General features: G+C 51.7%; 1 protein-coding gene across 1 annotated transcript in view; it reads right to left on the bottom strand.

Moving 5' to 3' along the window:
• The window catches only part of LOC144945949 (uncharacterized), a 36,233-nt gene that overhangs the window by 5,790 nt on the left and 12,775 nt on the right, over positions 1-17,668 (bottom strand). Inside the window, exons 7-14 of the mRNA XM_078874618.1 lie at positions 15,649-15,854; positions 14,924-15,024; positions 12,353-13,041; positions 11,110-11,343; positions 9,751-9,886; positions 4,321-4,470; positions 2,448-2,810; positions 1,206-1,384 (exon numbers count right to left, since the gene is read on the bottom strand). Coding sequence (XP_078730744.1) covers positions 1,206-1,384; positions 2,448-2,810; positions 4,321-4,470; positions 9,751-9,886; positions 11,110-11,343; positions 12,353-13,041; positions 14,924-15,024; positions 15,649-15,854 — 2,058 coding nt within the window. The remainder of the gene's footprint in view (positions 1-1,205; positions 1,385-2,447; positions 2,811-4,320; positions 4,471-9,750; positions 9,887-11,109; positions 11,344-12,352; positions 13,042-14,923; positions 15,025-15,648; positions 15,855-17,668) is intronic.

The following is a 17,668-nucleotide window of genomic DNA, read 5'->3' as shown; positions in this document are numbered from 1 at the left end:
GCAGACAATGGGATCATTCCACGGTGCGACCGTGCTCACCCATCTGAAACTAAACACCACCGGACGCTTCGACCGCTCGCCGGGCAGCGTTTTTGCGGCATTCGCCACGACGCTGCTCCACGCACCGGCTCACCCGCCACCTCGGCACGAACACGCTCGCCACGCGCTCCCAGTCAACTCCCCATCGTCGTACGGCGCAACAAGAACATCGAGACTCAACGTCCATGGAGCTCACTGACGACAATGCACGCTGTGTGGACCGCACGCAGGAGGCCGCGTGCCGGGGTGAAGGTGACCAGGGTGTGAAGGTGTGTAGGTGTGCAGGGCGTGGTGGTGTGTAGCTGTGGTTGTGTATAGCTGTGGTTGTGTATAGCTGTGTATAGCTGTGGTTGTGTGTAGTTGTGTATATCTGTGGTTGTGTATAGTTGTGTATAGCTGTGGTTGTGTATATCTGTGGTTGTGTATAGTTGTGTATAGCTGTGGTTGTGTGTAGCTGTGGTTGTGTATAGTTGTGTATAGCTGTGGTTGTGTATAATTGTGTATATCTGTGGTTGTGTATAGTTGTGTATATCGGTGGTTGTGTTTAGTTGTGTATAGCTGTGGTGGTGTATAGTTATGTATAGCAGTGTTTGTGTATAGTTGTGTATATCTGTGGGTGTGTATAGCTGTGGTTGTGTATAGTTGTGTATAGCAGTGTTTGTGTATAGTTGTGTATATCTGTGGTTGTGTATAGCTGGGTTTGTGTATAGTTGTGTATAGCAGTGTTTGTGTATAGTTGTGTATATCTGTGGTTGTGTATAGTTGTGTATAGCTGTGGTTGTGTATAGCTGTGGTTGTGTATAGTTGTGTATAGCTGTGCAGGGTGTGTGTAGCTGTGTATAGTTGTGTATAGTTGTGTGTAGTTGTGTATAGTTGTGTATAGTTGTGTATATCTGTGCAGGGTGTGTGTAGCTGTGTATATCTGTGTTTGTGTATAGTTGTGTGTAGTTATGTATAGTTGTGTATAGTTGTTGTGTATATCTGTGTTTGTGTATAGTTGTGTGTGTTTGTGTATAGTTGTGTATCGTTGTGTATCGTTGTGCAGGGTGTCTATAGTTGTGTATAGTTGTGTATAGTTGTGTGTGTTTGTGTATAGTTGTGTATAGTTGTGTATAGCTGTGTATAGCTGTTTATAGTTATGTGTAGCCGTGCGGGTCTCCGCTTGCCGGTGAGCAGCTCGCCCCGGCTGGAGAAGGCCATGCAGGTGACGGCGCGCGGCAGGAAGTGGGCGCCGTAGTTTGCGCGTGTCTCCAGGTGGACGGTGCCCTCCTCCGGCTGGAGGCGCCACCACGCCAGGTGCTGCCGGCCTCCCGACACCACGGAGTTCGGCTCGCGGCGTGAGAACCTGGCGGTGCCGACGGCGGCGGCGGCGGCGGCGGCCGGGACGGGCGGACGAGAGGGTGAGGGAGGTGAGTCGGGGGCGTGGTAGCGCGCGGCCGTCGGGGCTTTAATCTCTGGGTCAGCGATCCGGGAAATATTTCTGCACTTGTTACACCACATCCAGTATACCCGCGGCTGTGGCTGTGGCTTCTTGTGGCGGGCCTACTCCAGACTACCAGTGACCCAGCAGCGACCGTTGACTGGGAAACCGAGCCCTGACTGTTGTGATCCAGCACTCTGGTGGCAGCGGTGGGTTCGTTTGGCGTACATTTCTGAAACTGCAAACCAGCCGGAATGTGAGGTGACAAGTCGACGGCAGTGCAGCAAGCGGGTTCACAGTGCCAGCTGCGCGCTTTGCCCTCGGCGTGAGTTTTCAGTGAATGCCGCTCATCTGTGGAGACCTTGGCACGCCATTCCATCGTATGCCTGGGTGTTTTTTAAATCCTTTATATTAAGTTCGCGTGCTTGCTTGCTTAGGACCGTGCAAATCTTTCGGTCGTTTTTTAACCCACTTCCCGTGATCCAATCGAGCTGACATTTTCCACACAGACTCGTTGTGCCAGACAATTATTGTTCGTGAAAAAAAATTCCCAAAATTTTACACTTTTTAGGCAAAAAAAAATGATTTTACATATATTCAAATAGAACGCATTCATGGCTTTGGCTGAACGTCAGAGTGTAAAAGCCCAGAGCGTAACCCCTCCACAGGCCGTGGCGGAGTAGCGCAGTTGGTAGCGCCCTCGCTTCCCATGCCAAAGGTCGCGGGATCGATCCCCGCGTCCTCCACAGGCGAATATATTTTTAAATCCTTTATATTAAGTTCGCTGCCACGCATATAAAGGATTTATAGTGAAAAACTTTGTTTTTACGGGTTATACTTATTTACAGATACTCCGGTCTCTTCCCACAAGCAAAAAAAAACTAAAAAAGGAAATTTCCCAACATCCCAACACAGAACCCTGTCGAGAGAGCTCAGCCTTGAGCCTCTTCGGAGCCACCGGGGGGTACGAATCCATCTGTGGGCTCACCTGACGCAGGCGAGGCGGAGCTGACTCTCGTGCTGCCCGAGCGTGGCGCTCAGCAGGCGCCGGTGCTCCGCCCCGAGCTCCCACACGAGCAGCACGTGCGCCGGGCCGCCCCCCGCCGCCAGCAGCAGCGGCGGCGCCGCCGTTGCCGCGCCGTTGAAGTCCAGGCTGATGACGGGCCCGGGCCCGAGCAGGCCGGCGCCCAGAACCAGCAGCGTCTGCAGCGAGTCGCTCCGCCACAGGCGCACGTGCGCACTACGCGGGCGCCCCGCATCCGGCTTGTCTTCACGCTCCTCGTCGTCGACGGCGCTGGACTTGTCTCCCTGCGCCGTCGCCATCGTGCGCTTGTCTGGGTGGAGCGCCATGCTGGGACGGGAAGGCGTTGGCATTCTATTCGTTTAAGGCCCACTGAGCTATATCGCTCTTTTTCAGAAATGATGGCCCAACTAAGCGGCTTATCACGTGGAAATGTACGGCAGCCAAACACTCTAAATGCCGTGATGATGATTCACGCGACCACGGGGAGAACATGCAAACCACTAATATACAGCAGGCGTCAGGGTCGGGATCAAACCCACGACCTCCTGAATACCGCGTTAAAGGTTACTCCGTCATCGTCATCATCAGCCATATTCTGTCCACTACCGAGTGAAGACTTCCCAAAGCCGTGAGGTGACGTCATAGCAGTGATAGACTCGGACATCACTGGCGGATTCCAGGCAGCTGTGATTCAACCGGGATCCCAGGTGTCGTGGGCTCAGGGTCTTAGCGTGGTAATCAATGACCGCACAAAAACAGCCCCGATCATATTAGGCTGATTGTCGTGTAGCGAACACCTCTGTCGCAGGGCATGTGAGAAGCTCCGCGACTTTGTGGATGCGATGCAATGGAAGGGATCTCAGATGTAGTTCTCGTATAAAACCACATTTCAGAAAGTGTCCTGTAGCATGGGGTGATGCATTGCCCCTGTTTGAGAGTTGTGGTGATGTGCTTGTTGCACGGGGCAGCTGCTGCCACTACCCCCCACCCTGACCCTCCTCTAGACTGGATCCACGCCCACCTTGACCCCTCCTCTAGACTGGAGCCACCCCCACCTTGACCCCTCCTCTAGACTGGAGCCACCCCCACCTTGACCCCTCCTCTAGACTGGAGCCACCCCCACCTTGACCCCTCCTCTAGACTGGAGCCACCCCCACCTTGACCCCTCCTCTAGACTGGAGCCACCCCCACCTTGACCCCTCCTCTAGACTGGAGCCACCCCCACCTTGACCCCTCCTCTAGACTGGAGCCACCCCCACCTTGACCCCTCCTCTAGACTGGAGCCACCCCCACCTTGACCCCTCCTCTAGACTAGAGCCACCCCCACCTTGACCCCTCCTCTAGACTGGAGCCACCCTCACCTTGACCCCTCCTCTAGACTGGAGCCACCCCCACCTTGACCCCTCCTCTAGACTGGAGCCACCCTCACCTTGACCCCTCCTCTAGACTGGAGCCACCCCCACCTTGACCCCTACTCTAGACTGGAGCCACCCCCACCTTGACCCCTACTCTAGACTGGAGCCACCCCCACCTTGACCCCTCCTCTAGACTGGAGCCACCCCCACCTTGACCCCTCCTCTAGACTGGAGCCACCCTCACCTTGACCCCTCCTCTAGACTGGAGCCACCCCCACCTTGACCCCTCCTCTAGACTGGAGCCACCCCCACCTTGACCCCTACTCTAGACTGGAGCCACCCCCACCTTGACCCCTCCTCTAGACTGGAGCCACCCCCACCTTGACCCCTCCTCTAGACTGGAGCCACCCTCACGTTGACCTCTCCTCCAGACTGCCCCCCGCGCCGCCCCACCCGTGCCAGCGTGCCGCTGTGCGAGTCACCTGGTGATGTGCGCCGTGTGCTCGCTGTAGATGCTCTGCGTGCGCCGCTCGGGGTTGAGGACGACGACGAGCAGCCCCACGGGGTACACGAGCTCGGCGTCTCCCGTGAGCACCAGGCCTCCCTGGCAGTCACGGCCGCTGTGGCCGTATCTGTGGGCAGAGGCCGCACGTGCGTCACGTGCAGTCACCGCAGGATGAGGGCCTCCCCGCCGCGCACGTCGCCGCGAGAGTTTCAAGTTTCATTGATTAGGCGTAGCCCTGTGAGCCATTCGGCTCTTGAATCGGGTGCAACTGCGACAAACAAACAAAAAACATGAACAAGAAAACATCTTAAAGTGAATATGTGCAAACAGAAAATCCAAGAAAAGACAGCAAAATATTGCAGAAAAAGCACTGTACACCAACGCTGTGTGCAAAATCCCAGTGGGATGCAAGTCAAATAACAACAACAACCACAAGACAACTTAGATTAAGGCCATCAGTCTAACTCTGTACTACAACAAACAAACATGGCCAAACCGAAAAACTTTTCGAAAATGACCAAAATAAAGCCATAAAAGCCTGACTGCAGTGCTGGGCCGGAGCAGTGGGCGTCTGTTTGGCGTCGGGAACCGGCAACCGCGAGCGTTACGAGGGGGACGTACACGGGCGGCCCTTTCGTCGATCCACTGCTGGATGAGGGCCTGCCCCACGACGCAGCGCGGGGGAGTTTGCGTACTGTGTTGCTGTTCGTGCGGAACGGGGTTCCAGTGACGTCTGCCAAATCCACCAACATTTCATTCACACGCCTGACTGCCGTTGAGAGACGCAGAAGGTTGAAACCACTCCAGAGTTTGCTTGCTTGAATGCTGCTTTGATAATATCCATCTGGAAAGCCAACGGGCTGATGGATTCAAATATAATGATATTCGCGTGCAAACTTTCACGACGCTGATCGGTGCGGGTGGCTGAAAGCGGGGGGCATAGACAGTTTAACACGTAGTAGGCTTTCGCGACCAATATCATCCATAAATAGACGTTTTTTTGGGTTAGATCATGTAAATATAAATGTGTCGTTGATATAGGGTGTTTTAAAAGATGGACCCAATTTCAATTCAGTATATTTCACGATGGCAACGTTATAATTACACAAAAAGTTACAAACGGTTTAATGAGATATCAAGTTTTACTAATCATTTTATAAATGCTCTATGTGCCCTCCACCTGCTGTACGGACAACATCGAGACGATAGTTGAATTCGTCCCAAACGCCTCTCAAAGTGCCTTCTTCCACTGAAGTCACCGCTGCCGTGATTCTGTTTTTGAGGTCATCCAAAACTGTCGCTAATGGTGGCACAAAAACACCACGGCCTTTGACGTATCCCCACAAGACAAAGTCGCAGGGTGTGATGTCTGGGGATCTTGGGGGCCAAGAGTGTAGCGCCAAGTCTTGGGGTCCCGTGTGACCTATCCAACGTTGAGGCAGTGCGTCATTTATAAAACGTCGAACCTGCAGGTGCCAACGTGGCGGTGCTCCGTCTTGTTGAAAAATGAAGTCATCGGAATCTTCATCAAGTTGTGGAAAGAGCCATTTCTGCAGCATTTCGAGATACGTTTGCCCCGTAATTGTGTTTCCCTCGAAAAATAAAGGGCCATAAACCGTTCTTTGAGAAACAGCACAAAACACGTTCACTTTCGGGGAATTACTCTCATGCTCTACAGTTTCGTGTGGATTCTCTAATCCCCATATGCGCACATTGTGACGGTTAAATTTACCGCCTAGATGAAACGTTGCTTCATCACTAATAAGTATAACCCGTAAAAACTAAGTTTTTCACTATAAATCCTTTATATGCGTGGCGGCTAGAGTCCTGCCGTCCTCTGGCTTGAGATGGCTGCCACCTATGGGTCAGATGATTGCATTGCACCATTAAGCAATTGGTAATTAAATATAATATTTTTGTCCTAAAAAGTGTAAAATTTTGGAAAAAAATTTTCACGAACATTAATTGTCACGCACAACGAGTCTGTGTGGAAAATGTCAGCTCGATTGGATCACGGGAAGTGGGTTAAAAACGACCGAAAGATTTGCACAGTCGTAAGCAAGCAAGCGAACTTAATATAAAGGATTTAAAAATCAAACGCGGTAAGAAGCTGTCGTCCTCCATGTTCTGTAACATTGCATCACAAGGCTACGCAGAAAACTCTCTTGAATTCTTCTCACGTTTTCCTCCGAGGTGCGTGGTCGCCCTGTGCTCGTCCCCTTACATAAACAGCAGCCTGTTTCCTTAAATTGTCGGTACCAAAGACGAATGCTCTTTAACATTGGCGGATCAATGCCAAAACGCCGTTGAAACGCACGCTGCACCGCAATTACGGATTCAGTCTTGCTGAACTGCAGAATGTAAAACGCCCCTTGTGTTGCGGGGTCGCCGTCTTGCGAATGACTGAGGCTAGGGGCTGTTTGTCTGCTGGGAGAGGCATCCAGCGGTAATCATTTGAAACTCTATACCCCGCCCTTTCAAGTGGTAAGAGTTTAATTTATGGGCGGTTCGTGGTTGCAGAGATATAGCGATTTCAAATCGGGTCCATCTTTTTAAAACACCCTGTATTTACGCGACAAACCTTACTAATTGGCTGTGTCGGGTGGTGGCGGGTTTAACGACACATTCATATTTACGCGATCTTACCAAAAAAAAAAACCTGTATTCGGGAGTCTCGAGGTACATTACAACAACAGATTCTGCTGAACCGCGCCCTGCAACAACAACAACAACGCGGCGCGACAGCCTCCGGCGACGCTGCGTGGTGCACGGCGGTCGCCCATCCCAGCGCCGCGCAGCCTCGAAGTGGCTTCGCTCCCTGCCATGCCGGCGACAGTGCACGCATTCTACACGATTTGGTCTTCGGCGCGGGCGGTGGCGGGATGTCGCGAGAACGAACAGGCGATTTTTTTAGTCCGCGGGTCGCGAGCGAAGGGAAGGTGCCTTGGCTCCGAATGTTCATTCTAGATTTGAAGCTTCCGCGACTGCAAGGATTCATATTCTTAGGTTTTTTCGGTAAAGTCACGTAGGTAAAAAATTAAAATAAAAAAAAGTAAAATTAAAATCACGACGTTTCGGAGGCAACACAAGCTTCCGTCTTCAGGTGGAACCGTCACAGCACGATTGCTGTATCAAGCAAGAGAAACTCCAAGAGACCCGTCCCTGCATATATGTTCTGAATGTTCATCTCATTGCGGGGTTTCCCTCTCGCGCTCTGGAATCGCGACATCCACTCAAAGCCATTGTCAAGTGCGAGTGCGCGCCGCGAGCCCACCGGCACTGTTTCTAATTAGACGTTCTCCTTCGCGGTGTAATTCGAGGCTCCTTCCTTGCCGCCCTCTGGGCCCCTTTGTGACCCCCCCCCCCCCGCCGGGGTCGTGACCCGCCGTGTGGAAACTCGGGCTCGTTATATTTTATATTCAGTTACTACAAAGCGGCGTTTGTTAATTGTGACGATGACGGTGGTGGAGTGTGTGTGTGTGTGTGGAGGCTTTCATTCGAGCGGCCGCACGCCACCTCAGCCTTTTAAAATGCGTGCTGATTTTAACAACGAAAAAATAACCTTCATTAAACAGTGTAGCATAATCGATCGTTGTTCTGTACTCCTGCCAATCACCCCCCTCCCCTCCTCGAACCAGCACTGACCGGTGAAGTATGGTCCAAACACCCTCGCAGACTGCGCGGCGTGGCGAGGCCGTCATCCAGCAGTGGAGTGACCAACGCGCCTGTACGCGTGCAAGATTGCAGCCTGTTGCCAATACACTGCTGGGCGAAGTCATTCCGTGCTTGCTCGGCCAGTCAATAGGGGGTTGTTTGACCATACTTCACCACACCGATCGACATGCGTTGGTGGAAGGGGGGTCGACCCAATACCAGTACAGATATCACTTGCCACTGATGTCAACCGTGTCCGGGAACCGCACCGAAGGCCGTTGGGTTCACCACCGCTTCCCCTCTCTTTTAATCTCGAATCTCGAGAGAATACCGCGGGCATCGGTCCATGTTGTGACTCCCATTAGATGCTCGTCTGCGCTTGCATTAAACGTGAGTCAGAAGCCACAGCGGCCCCAGTGATCAAACGAGCGCTGGGCCCGTGGGTGCCACTTTCACCTCCATTAGCCCTAATCCAGCGCCATAAATTCCACAGTCCTACGACTCGCGGTCATTTTATCCATAATCGCACGTGCGTACGCGTACGGCCCTTTTTTTTTATCAGTCCGCTGCTGGATGAGCACGTGCCCTGTGCCGAGTGGACTGTGGGGTTGATGGAGTGCACTTCACCACGCCTGCTCACTACGGGTCGGTGAAGGCGTTAAGCATGAAAGTGTGGCAGCAGGACGCAAGGTCTTGTTGAACTGCTCTCTCCTGCCCACCACGTAAGTAAAAACTAAAAAAAATTATTTTCCCAGGTAAGGCCCACTGAGCTCTGTCGCTCATTTCAGAAGCGACCTGGCCGCAAATAATCGCTCAACGAAGTGGCTTATCACGTGGAAGTGTATAGCAGCCAAAAGCTCTAAACACCGTGATGCTGATTCTAAATGTGGAAGGAAAAACCGGAGGACCCGGAGAAAAATCCACGTGACCACGGGGAGAACATGCAAGCTCAAAATATACAGGCGTCGGGGTCAGGATCGAACCCACTACCCCCTGCATACCAGGTGAGGTTGTTAACATCTCGCCGCGTCGCCCCGCGTCAGCCGATAACAACCGGCCCGTGCGTGGTGGTCACCCATGCAAGCACGGTCTCGGCTCAGGCTTTTTTTAGATCCAGAAAAATATCTTGGCGATTTTGCGATAGGCCCATGTCACTACAAAGCGACACTTATTATTATTATTATTGCACCCGCCCTGGGGGTTACGATTGGCCGAGTCGTCACCAAGCTCATGCCCTTCCTATTGCGAGTCGGCTGCCTCTCGTCGCACCAAGTTGATGCACGGCCTCGCCATCCGGAAACCTGAGCCTGCACAGTCGTTTTTGGATGGCGTTCACATTATCTGTAGTAACCAGGTTTCTATTGAGTAATCAGGTTTCTATGGTGTAACCAAGTTTCTATCTTCTTGGTTCTTTCAGTAAAGTCACGTAGAATGGAAATAATAAAATAATAAAAATAAACATAATAAAATAATTCTCACGACGTTTTGGCCGAAACGTCGTGAGAATTATTTTATTATGTTTTTTTAATTTATTATTTCCATTCTACGTGACTTTACCGAAAGAACCAAGAAGATGAATCCCTGCAGTCACGAAAGCTTTCAATCAGGTTTCTATGGTGTAACCAGGTCCCAATGAGCATTGACCCTTTGGCAAAATAAAACCTCAACCAAGATCCACGGCGCCACCCAGCCGGACGGCACGTGACCGTTTTGTAACGTCACGGTTGCCGTGTCCGCGCCGTGCGACACGTACACCCACTCGAGCACCGGGGCGGATGCCGGCGGATCCCCGGAGAAAGCCGCGACCCTCCTGTGCCGCTCGTCCACGCGGTACGTGAGCGCCTTGCCGTTCACCGTCACCGCGACGCTCTCCGTGCGCGAGAAGTCCACTGCAAAGCAAGCGCAGCCGCTCAGCGTTAATGTCCACTGTGGCCTTAACAGGGATGGTGGATAATAGGCGACGTTTCGGGCCATGGCCCTGTTTAATGGCGCGTAAATAGGTCAGAAGAGAGACAGAATGGATTAACGGAGTTTGAGAGTGCACTTTATACTGAGGCCTTGTGAGAATTACTTTTTTTTTTTGTTTCTTGATGAACTGTGTTTAAATAGGCATGAATAGTTACTGAAAAGGAGCTCTTGAGTAACAGACAAATCCTTGTTTGTTACAAAATAACACGCGGCTGTATGAAATCGCATAGTTATGAAGAGTTGGTGGCATACTGCATTCCGATCGACCTGTTGTGGCGAGGTCCATGGAAACATCATGAGCATAATAAACTCGGTGATGCATTCTTGGGCCAAACTGTCATCTTAATAGAATTAGAGAAGGCATAAAACTCCTGAATCTTAAACAAAAACCTTGGATATGTATTATACAATTGAAAAAACAGTTTTATTTGAGTGCGTTTTTAGCCTTTGCTGTCCAATTTTACTGAGAAGTCAGATGTGTTACGTAACACTAATTTTCCGCTGTTTCCACTGCCACAGGAGCCATGCCAGCATAGGACCATCACGGCATGGGTGGTTTCTCCACTGACCATTCATCGTGCCAAGCCAGAACAAAACCGTGAGACGTTGGCCTCGCAAGGCGTCTGAATCTGGCTCGGGGCCAAGCAGGGCCAGGGACGGCGGGCCTTCGTTGCTGTGAGGACACAGCGTCACCGTGCCACATAGATGCGTATCGGCTCATTTATTGTGTGAAAATGGCACGACATGGCTTCTGCAGTGGAAAAAAAATGCCTTTGTGCGACTGTTTCTGAGCAGCAACGCGCCAAGATATCACTCTTTTAAGGAAAAACTTCTCATCAGCAGCCACCGTGATTAACCCACTCTCCGATGATGGGTTATCCAAGCTATTGCAAAAATAGAAAACCCTTGCATATGGTATAGAAAAAAACTGTATCTGCATTTGTAAAGTGTGCAAATGCAAACGGGGGTCGGGAGGGCAGAGTGTGCATCAAAGTGAGGCCGTGATATCAATAACAATCATGAAATATGCACCGCAATCCCAACTGAGCGCGAACCGGAGACTTCGTCGGCCTCGCGCCGACGTGAGTCACCGGTAGAGGGATGAAAGAATAAAAACCATAAAGGACAAAAAAAACATTTTTACGGGTTTCATCTTTGGCGCCGAGGGGGCGGCTCGGGAGAGGGGCGGCTGCGTTGGGGCCATCCGGGCCGAGTCCCCGCGAGGACCCCCCGCCCGGGGCGTCCATCGGATCCTTGGACGCGCCCGACAGCGCCGCCCTGAGTGCGCTGAAGAAACCTCTCGTCGTCTTCGTGGGGGCCTTGGGCGGCTGCAGCTCGCCTTGACGAGATGGTGGCAGTCTGGTTTTACTACTGCTACCTGTGGTAGCGGCGGAGCAGAGGAAAAGTCGATGTTTTATTTTCGTTCGTTTTTTTTTTCTTTTCTCTCCTTCAGTTCAACACGGAGGCTTTTGCAACCAATATCCATAATACAGGTTTTTGTGGGGTTAGAGCGCGTAAATATGTGTGTCGTTATACTCCTTTGTTGACCCACTGCTGAATGAGTGGTGCCGGCTTAGTGCTATAACCCCGTTAACTCCCTTAGAACACATTCCTGCGGAGGGAGCTGGTAGGAACGTTGGGTTGCTCGGTCAATGGCCAGGGTCAACGGCTGCGTGGTGTATTCCGCAAATATGCCCGACTGTGAGGGCGGGCACAAGCCGGCGTGAGTAGGTTAAACGTTGAGTTTTATAAGGGCACCATGGGGTGACCAGCCCCTCCCCACCCAGCCTCACCCCTCCCACCCCCCACCCAGCCCCTCCCCACCCTCCCCACCCAGCCACTCCCCACCCTCCCCACCCTCCCCTCCCCACCCAGCCCATCCTCACCCTCCCCTCTCCACCCAGCCCCACCCCTCCCATTTTTGGATGCATGACGGACGGACAGAATAATCCCCTGTGGGCTGGTGTAGCTAGGAGGTTACTACCAGTACCACACGGCTAAATTAGACCTGAGCTAAGTGAGAGTTTGTCAGAACCCGCTTGGAAAGGAGATGTAAATCTAACGGGTCTGTCCTTGTTAAATATGGATCGTAAAATATTAGCGCTATCAACCAGGAGTTACATTTGTAGTTGCTGCTGAAGATAAAAAAAAAATAAGATTATGATTAAGGTTCATGAACAAAATACAATCTATTATTAGAATAAAATAGTTGCGGCATCACGAGCTCTCATTTCATATTTTTAAGGGGCCAGTCGATTTTCTACTGTGCTTGATTAATAATTACATCACGAGTTTTCAACAACTTGCAACGCAACCACATCAGAGTGTCCTAACTTTACACACGACAATAGCTTTACGCTCAAAATGTGTTGCTGCTGCGCTCTTACTTGGAGGCACAGCTTGCTGCTCAGATGCCGATCCGACATCAGAGACGGTGACCTTCGACCCTAGCGGCATGGGTTCAAAGGTCACGTCTGCCCCGCTCTGCGCCGTGACCTCTGGGACCCTTGCCGGTGCCTGCAGCTGCTCCATCTGCCGCTCCGTGCCGGGCCACGCGCCCGCGACGACGTTGCTGCTGTCGCTGCCGCCGTCATCGCCGACGCTCGGCTGCACGCGCCGGGCGAGTGTGTCCGCGGTGCGGGCGACACGCCCCGGCGCCGTCGCGACCGCGCATCTCTCCTCGGTGGACGCTTTCACGCTCGCCCTCGCCCTCGCGCCCGCGCTGATTTGAGGGCTCGAGCGGACGGTGGCTCCTCGCTCGTCGGACGCTGCGTCTGTAGGCATCGGTGGACGGTCGAGGCGAGGCGGCCCCGCTTGCCGTGCCATCGCACCGGAGCGAGCTTCGGGCGGTGGCATCGCGCTCCGCTCGTCGGACGATGTCGCCGCTGGCGCCGGTGTCGTGGCGGAGCTGGGCGCGTCGGAGCTTGGAGCCGGCGTTGCGCTGGAGCCCGGTGCTGGCGTCGTGGTGTTTGTCGGCGCCGGCAGAAGAGCGGAGCCTGGCTGTGCCGTCTCAGCCGGGACCTCGGTGGCGTCGCTCTGCAGAGCTTCGGAGAGAAACTCCAGGAAGTCGGGCCAGCTGCGTTGAGAAAGCACCAGGGCGGTTCGATTGCGGATCCTCAATAACATCGTGATGTTTCAGCGCTGTTGTTTTACTCTTATGAAAAGTCTTGGTAAAGTCACGTAGATGAAAAAAAAAATCATAAAATGAAAATAACTAAATTTAGTTAGTTTCATTTTATTCTTTGTATTATTATTTTTGTTTAAAAAAAACTACATTTAGTTATTTTCGTTTTATAATTTTTATTATTATTTTTCACCTACGTGACTTTACTGAAAGAACCAAAGAGTATGGATCCTTGCAGTGACGAAAACTTCAAATCTAGAAGTCTTGGTAAAGTGACGGAGGAGTTAATGGACTACATTGGCCATAGTGTAAAAGCACAGAACAACAAAAAATCAACCACAACAATCCAAGAGTGACGGTAAATCTGCCTGGGGGGGACCCTTGTCAATTCACTGCTGAACTGAGGCCTTCCAACACGCCACTGTTCGTTCTGGGCGGTTGTTGAGCCATACTTCACCATACTGGACATCACAGCGATTACACTACTCCGCCGGTCCTAACGCACAATTGTTCGTTCTCGCTCTGCATCTACATCAGCAGCCGTACGACAAGATGAATAAGAAGGCGGAGAGCACACTGGACAGTGTGGTGAAGGAAGGGCCCAAGACGGTTTCTATATCTATAAAATTAATAATGGTCAGGCCCTTTGAGCTCAGCAGCTCTTTTCCAACGGCGACCCGGCTAGAACGGCCGATACCACTCACCAGAGATGTAGCCGAGGCCGCCAATCTCACCCGTGTGGCCGAGTTTATGGCGCAGTGCCCCGACCACTTTACCATCGCTCTGCCACCGCTGGCTTCTTGCACACGTGTACGCGCGCAGCTCTTTGTCAATCCACTGCTGGATGAGTGCCTCCGTATGCCGTGCGGGTTGCGAGACGGTTATCTGACCATACTTCACCACGCAGGTCAGTGCGGGCTGAAGACGGGGAGCACAGAGGTACGGTACAACGGTGGAATTTGTTCTGCGCTGCCCGCTGCTGCTCGCCCCGTTGGCCCACCCTTGGTTGTTACCAAGTCATCATTGTTGGTCTCGGTCGAGTCGATTGAAATGAGTCAATCGCTCACCGTGGTGACATGTTGGTGTGAGGGGTGCGCAATTTCCCCTGCCCAAAGGTATTAAATATTATCAGCAAATTTCGATTTAAAGCTTTCGTGACTGCAGGGATTCATCTTCTTTGTTCATTCGGTAAAGTCACGTAGAAGGGAAGTAATAAAATGATACAAATAAAACATAATAAAATAATTCTCACGACGTTTCAGCCACAACGCAAGCAGCCGTCCTCAGGTGAGAATAATTTTATTATGTTTTATTTTTATTATTTTATTACTTCCCTTCTACGTGACTTTACCGAAAGAACCAAGAAGATATTATCAGCAAATTGGCGAACTCGCTAAATATTGCATGCACACATGTGGCCAATTGCCAATGTGGGTCCTGCTCAATTGCACCGCGGTCTCCAGGAACGCGACTGAACGCTCTTGAGTCTGCGTCCTCACTCAAGACTCTCGTTAAATTCCTCTCTCGCCCACAGTGCGTCGCGCCGCGTGGTCTCTACGTGCGCGCGGTCATCGCAACCACCCTCCCTCTTGCTTGGCTCATTTCTGTCCCGCACACAGCCACCGTCGACCGAAGCAACTTCGTCGACGAACATCTCGAATGGCATTAAGGCCCCCCCCCCCCCCGTTCCCTCCAGGGAACTGTCGGTTTGTTCGTGAGAACGTCAGCGGCGGGCTGGGTTGGGTCATCTCCTGCCCGCCACCGCCGTGCGTCGGCCGCCAACGGTGCGCAGTGCTCGTTCGCCCCCCCCACCCCCCACCGCGATTGCTTTTACCGGATCCCGGCGCCGCGTTCCTGCTGGCTGCACCGCGCCATCAGGCGGCCCAGGAGGGGGCCGTGCACGGGCAGGCGAGCCTCCCGGCACGAAGTGATCATCTGCGCGGCGGGGGGACAACAACGCGTCGCACCTGCTCACCGGATATAAATAGGCGGCACGCTTTGTGTACATGTGCACGGCATCGCTTTGTCAGTTGGCGAGCAAAGTCTACGTTCGCGGTGCTGGAATACGCCAACTTTACTCGTAATTCATTGAATGCTGATTTTTATTCGTGGTCTTAGCCATGCTTGACCATGCCCATAATGTCCATGATGAACCCAAGGCCGCAGGATGGGAGGGGGTACTTGGGGCAGTTTGCCATGGGCCCCCAGATCTGAAAGGACCTCGTAAAAGGCCAAGGGGCTTCAGTGGTGGTTTTGGTTAGCGCACTTGAGGTTTTACAGTTCAGTCTCTCAACGTACCGGTTGAAATGGGCAAATTTTCTCAAATTCCATCAGCCTCTGTCCACCGAGCGATATCACATCGCGGGCAACAAAACAAAGTTTCAAGACGTAGCTCGGCCAAAAAAACACCCTCTGGAGACGGGCTCCCTAAGCCGGAGGCCCTTCCACCAGCAGCGGCGCGCGACGGCAACCGGCACGGTCTGCTCCTTGACCCTTTCACGCCTCCCTCCGAAAACCCCTTCCGTGGCGGTGAAAGCGTCCGAAGCGCGGTGCCCGCACCTCTCCGCGGGCGATGATGCGGCGCCCTCTGGCCCGCTCCACGAGGATCTCGCGCAGCTCCTCCGGCTGGAAGTGCGGCGGCGAGTGGCGGAGCAGCGCGTCGCCCAGCGAGGCCAGCAGGGCCCTGTCGGGGGCGTCCCGAGCGTCGCGACACCCCGGCGCCCGCTGGGCCCTCGCTCGCAACGCGGCGCGCACGCTGTCACGACCTGCATTGAAAAATTATAATACTCCGATTGATGCTCCTGCTGTTGTGGAGTGACTCATGCAGCCAGCTATGGCTGCAGGGTTTTGGTAGTACATGCTGTTTATGCCGTTTATTGTGAAAATTCCGTCAGTTCCTATGATCGCTGTTTCATTGCTTTCATGGCTTTATTTTGGTGATTTCGAAAAGTTTATTGGTTTGGCCATGTTTGCTTGTTGTAGTACAGAGTTAGACTGATGGCCTTAATCGAAGTTGTCTTGTGGTTGTTGTTGGTTGTTTGACTTGCATCCCACTGGGATTTTTGCACACGGCGTTGGTGTACGGTGATTTTTTTCTGCAATGTGTTGCTGTCTTTTCTTGGATTTCTGTTTGCACTCAGTCACATATTCACTTTAAGATGTTTTTTGTTTGTTGCGGTTGCACCCGATTCAAGAGCCGAATGGCTCACAGGGCTATACCAAATAAATGAACTTGAACTTTGACCTGGGTGGGGGGGGGCACCATCGTTGTCGTTATCCACCGCTGGGTGACGGCCTCTCCCCCAGGTTACGCTCTTGCGTTGTTCAAATATATATTATTTAAAATCAACGGTTTTTTTTGGGTTTAGATCGCGTTATTTATAAATGTGTCGTAACCCTCCACCACCCGACACGGCCAATCAGTAAAAAAGTGTCACGTTGACAAAAGACAAATAGTTCACTGCTTTAGCCCACCGGTGTGTTGAAGCGTGAAACCACAACATTTACCATTTTTGAGTACTACGTGTTAAATATATTCTTTAAACCCGCGCTGATGCCAACGATAACATCCAGGTGAGTGCGTTGGTTGGTAGAGATACGTTCACTCCATTTTGACAAATTTGAAAATTAACCCTAAATCACTTTCACGGATAAAAGCACGTGGCAACGTTGCCCCCTACTGATACCCTCGTGCGACAAGAATGCCGCAAGTGCAAAATGTACTAAGTCATTATGACTTGTATAATTAACCAATACACATGATCATCATCAGCATCAGCCTGCATCAATCTACTGCTAGATGAAGGCATCTGCAATAGAACAAACCACGTGGCACCTGCACACAAGCTCATTTCATTGATCCGTCTCTGTTGTGGATGCATTACTATTGGGGGTTTCTGCCTTTGGCTGCTACTCCATTGTTAGTCTCGACCACCGTGCATCCACTGGGCATCTACCGGGCATCGTCCTTTGATTAAAATATAAAAAAAAACTCAATTCTAAAGTATCATAATTTACTACGGACTCTGGGTGAGGAAAAAAACAATCATCCGTCCGTTGAGCAGATTAATAACAACTTGGAATGTGTCAGAAGTCGGCGTTGCGGTCTGAGATGTGACTTAATAGGCGAATTTCTCTGTTGTGATCACTTTTTGTTGTTTGTGCCGATTTCTCTTTCGTGCCATTTCTTTATTTGTGGATTAATTTTTTATTTTATGAGGGTGTTCATTTTCTTGGTTGTCGCTATATATAGAGATTGGCCTTCATATATCATTAATTTACAGCGTTGCGGGATGCAATTAGCATTAATGACGCTATATACAAATGAAATTATACTATTCAAAAACACATTTTCTTTATATTCAAGAAAACAAACGAGATGATGCCATTCATATCGGGAATCTTGGCGATCGTGTGAATAAAATAAAGTCTCGATTATGGTGTTGGTGGCATCCAACATATGGTGGTCAGGGTGGCGTGCACCCTAGGGGTTCATCTGGCTGGGAGGGACATGTGGCTGGGAGAGGAAGCCATTTGGCCGGGGAGTGATGCCTGGCCAAGTGGGACGTCCGCATGGAAG

The sequence above is a fragment of the Lampetra fluviatilis genome, chromosome 39 (assembly GCF_964198595.1).
Source record: "Lampetra fluviatilis chromosome 39, kcLamFluv1.1, whole genome shotgun sequence".
Lineage (NCBI taxonomy): Eukaryota > Metazoa > Chordata > Hyperoartia > Petromyzontiformes > Petromyzontidae > Lampetra > Lampetra fluviatilis.
This window is presented reverse-complemented; position numbering and strand designations above follow the sequence as displayed.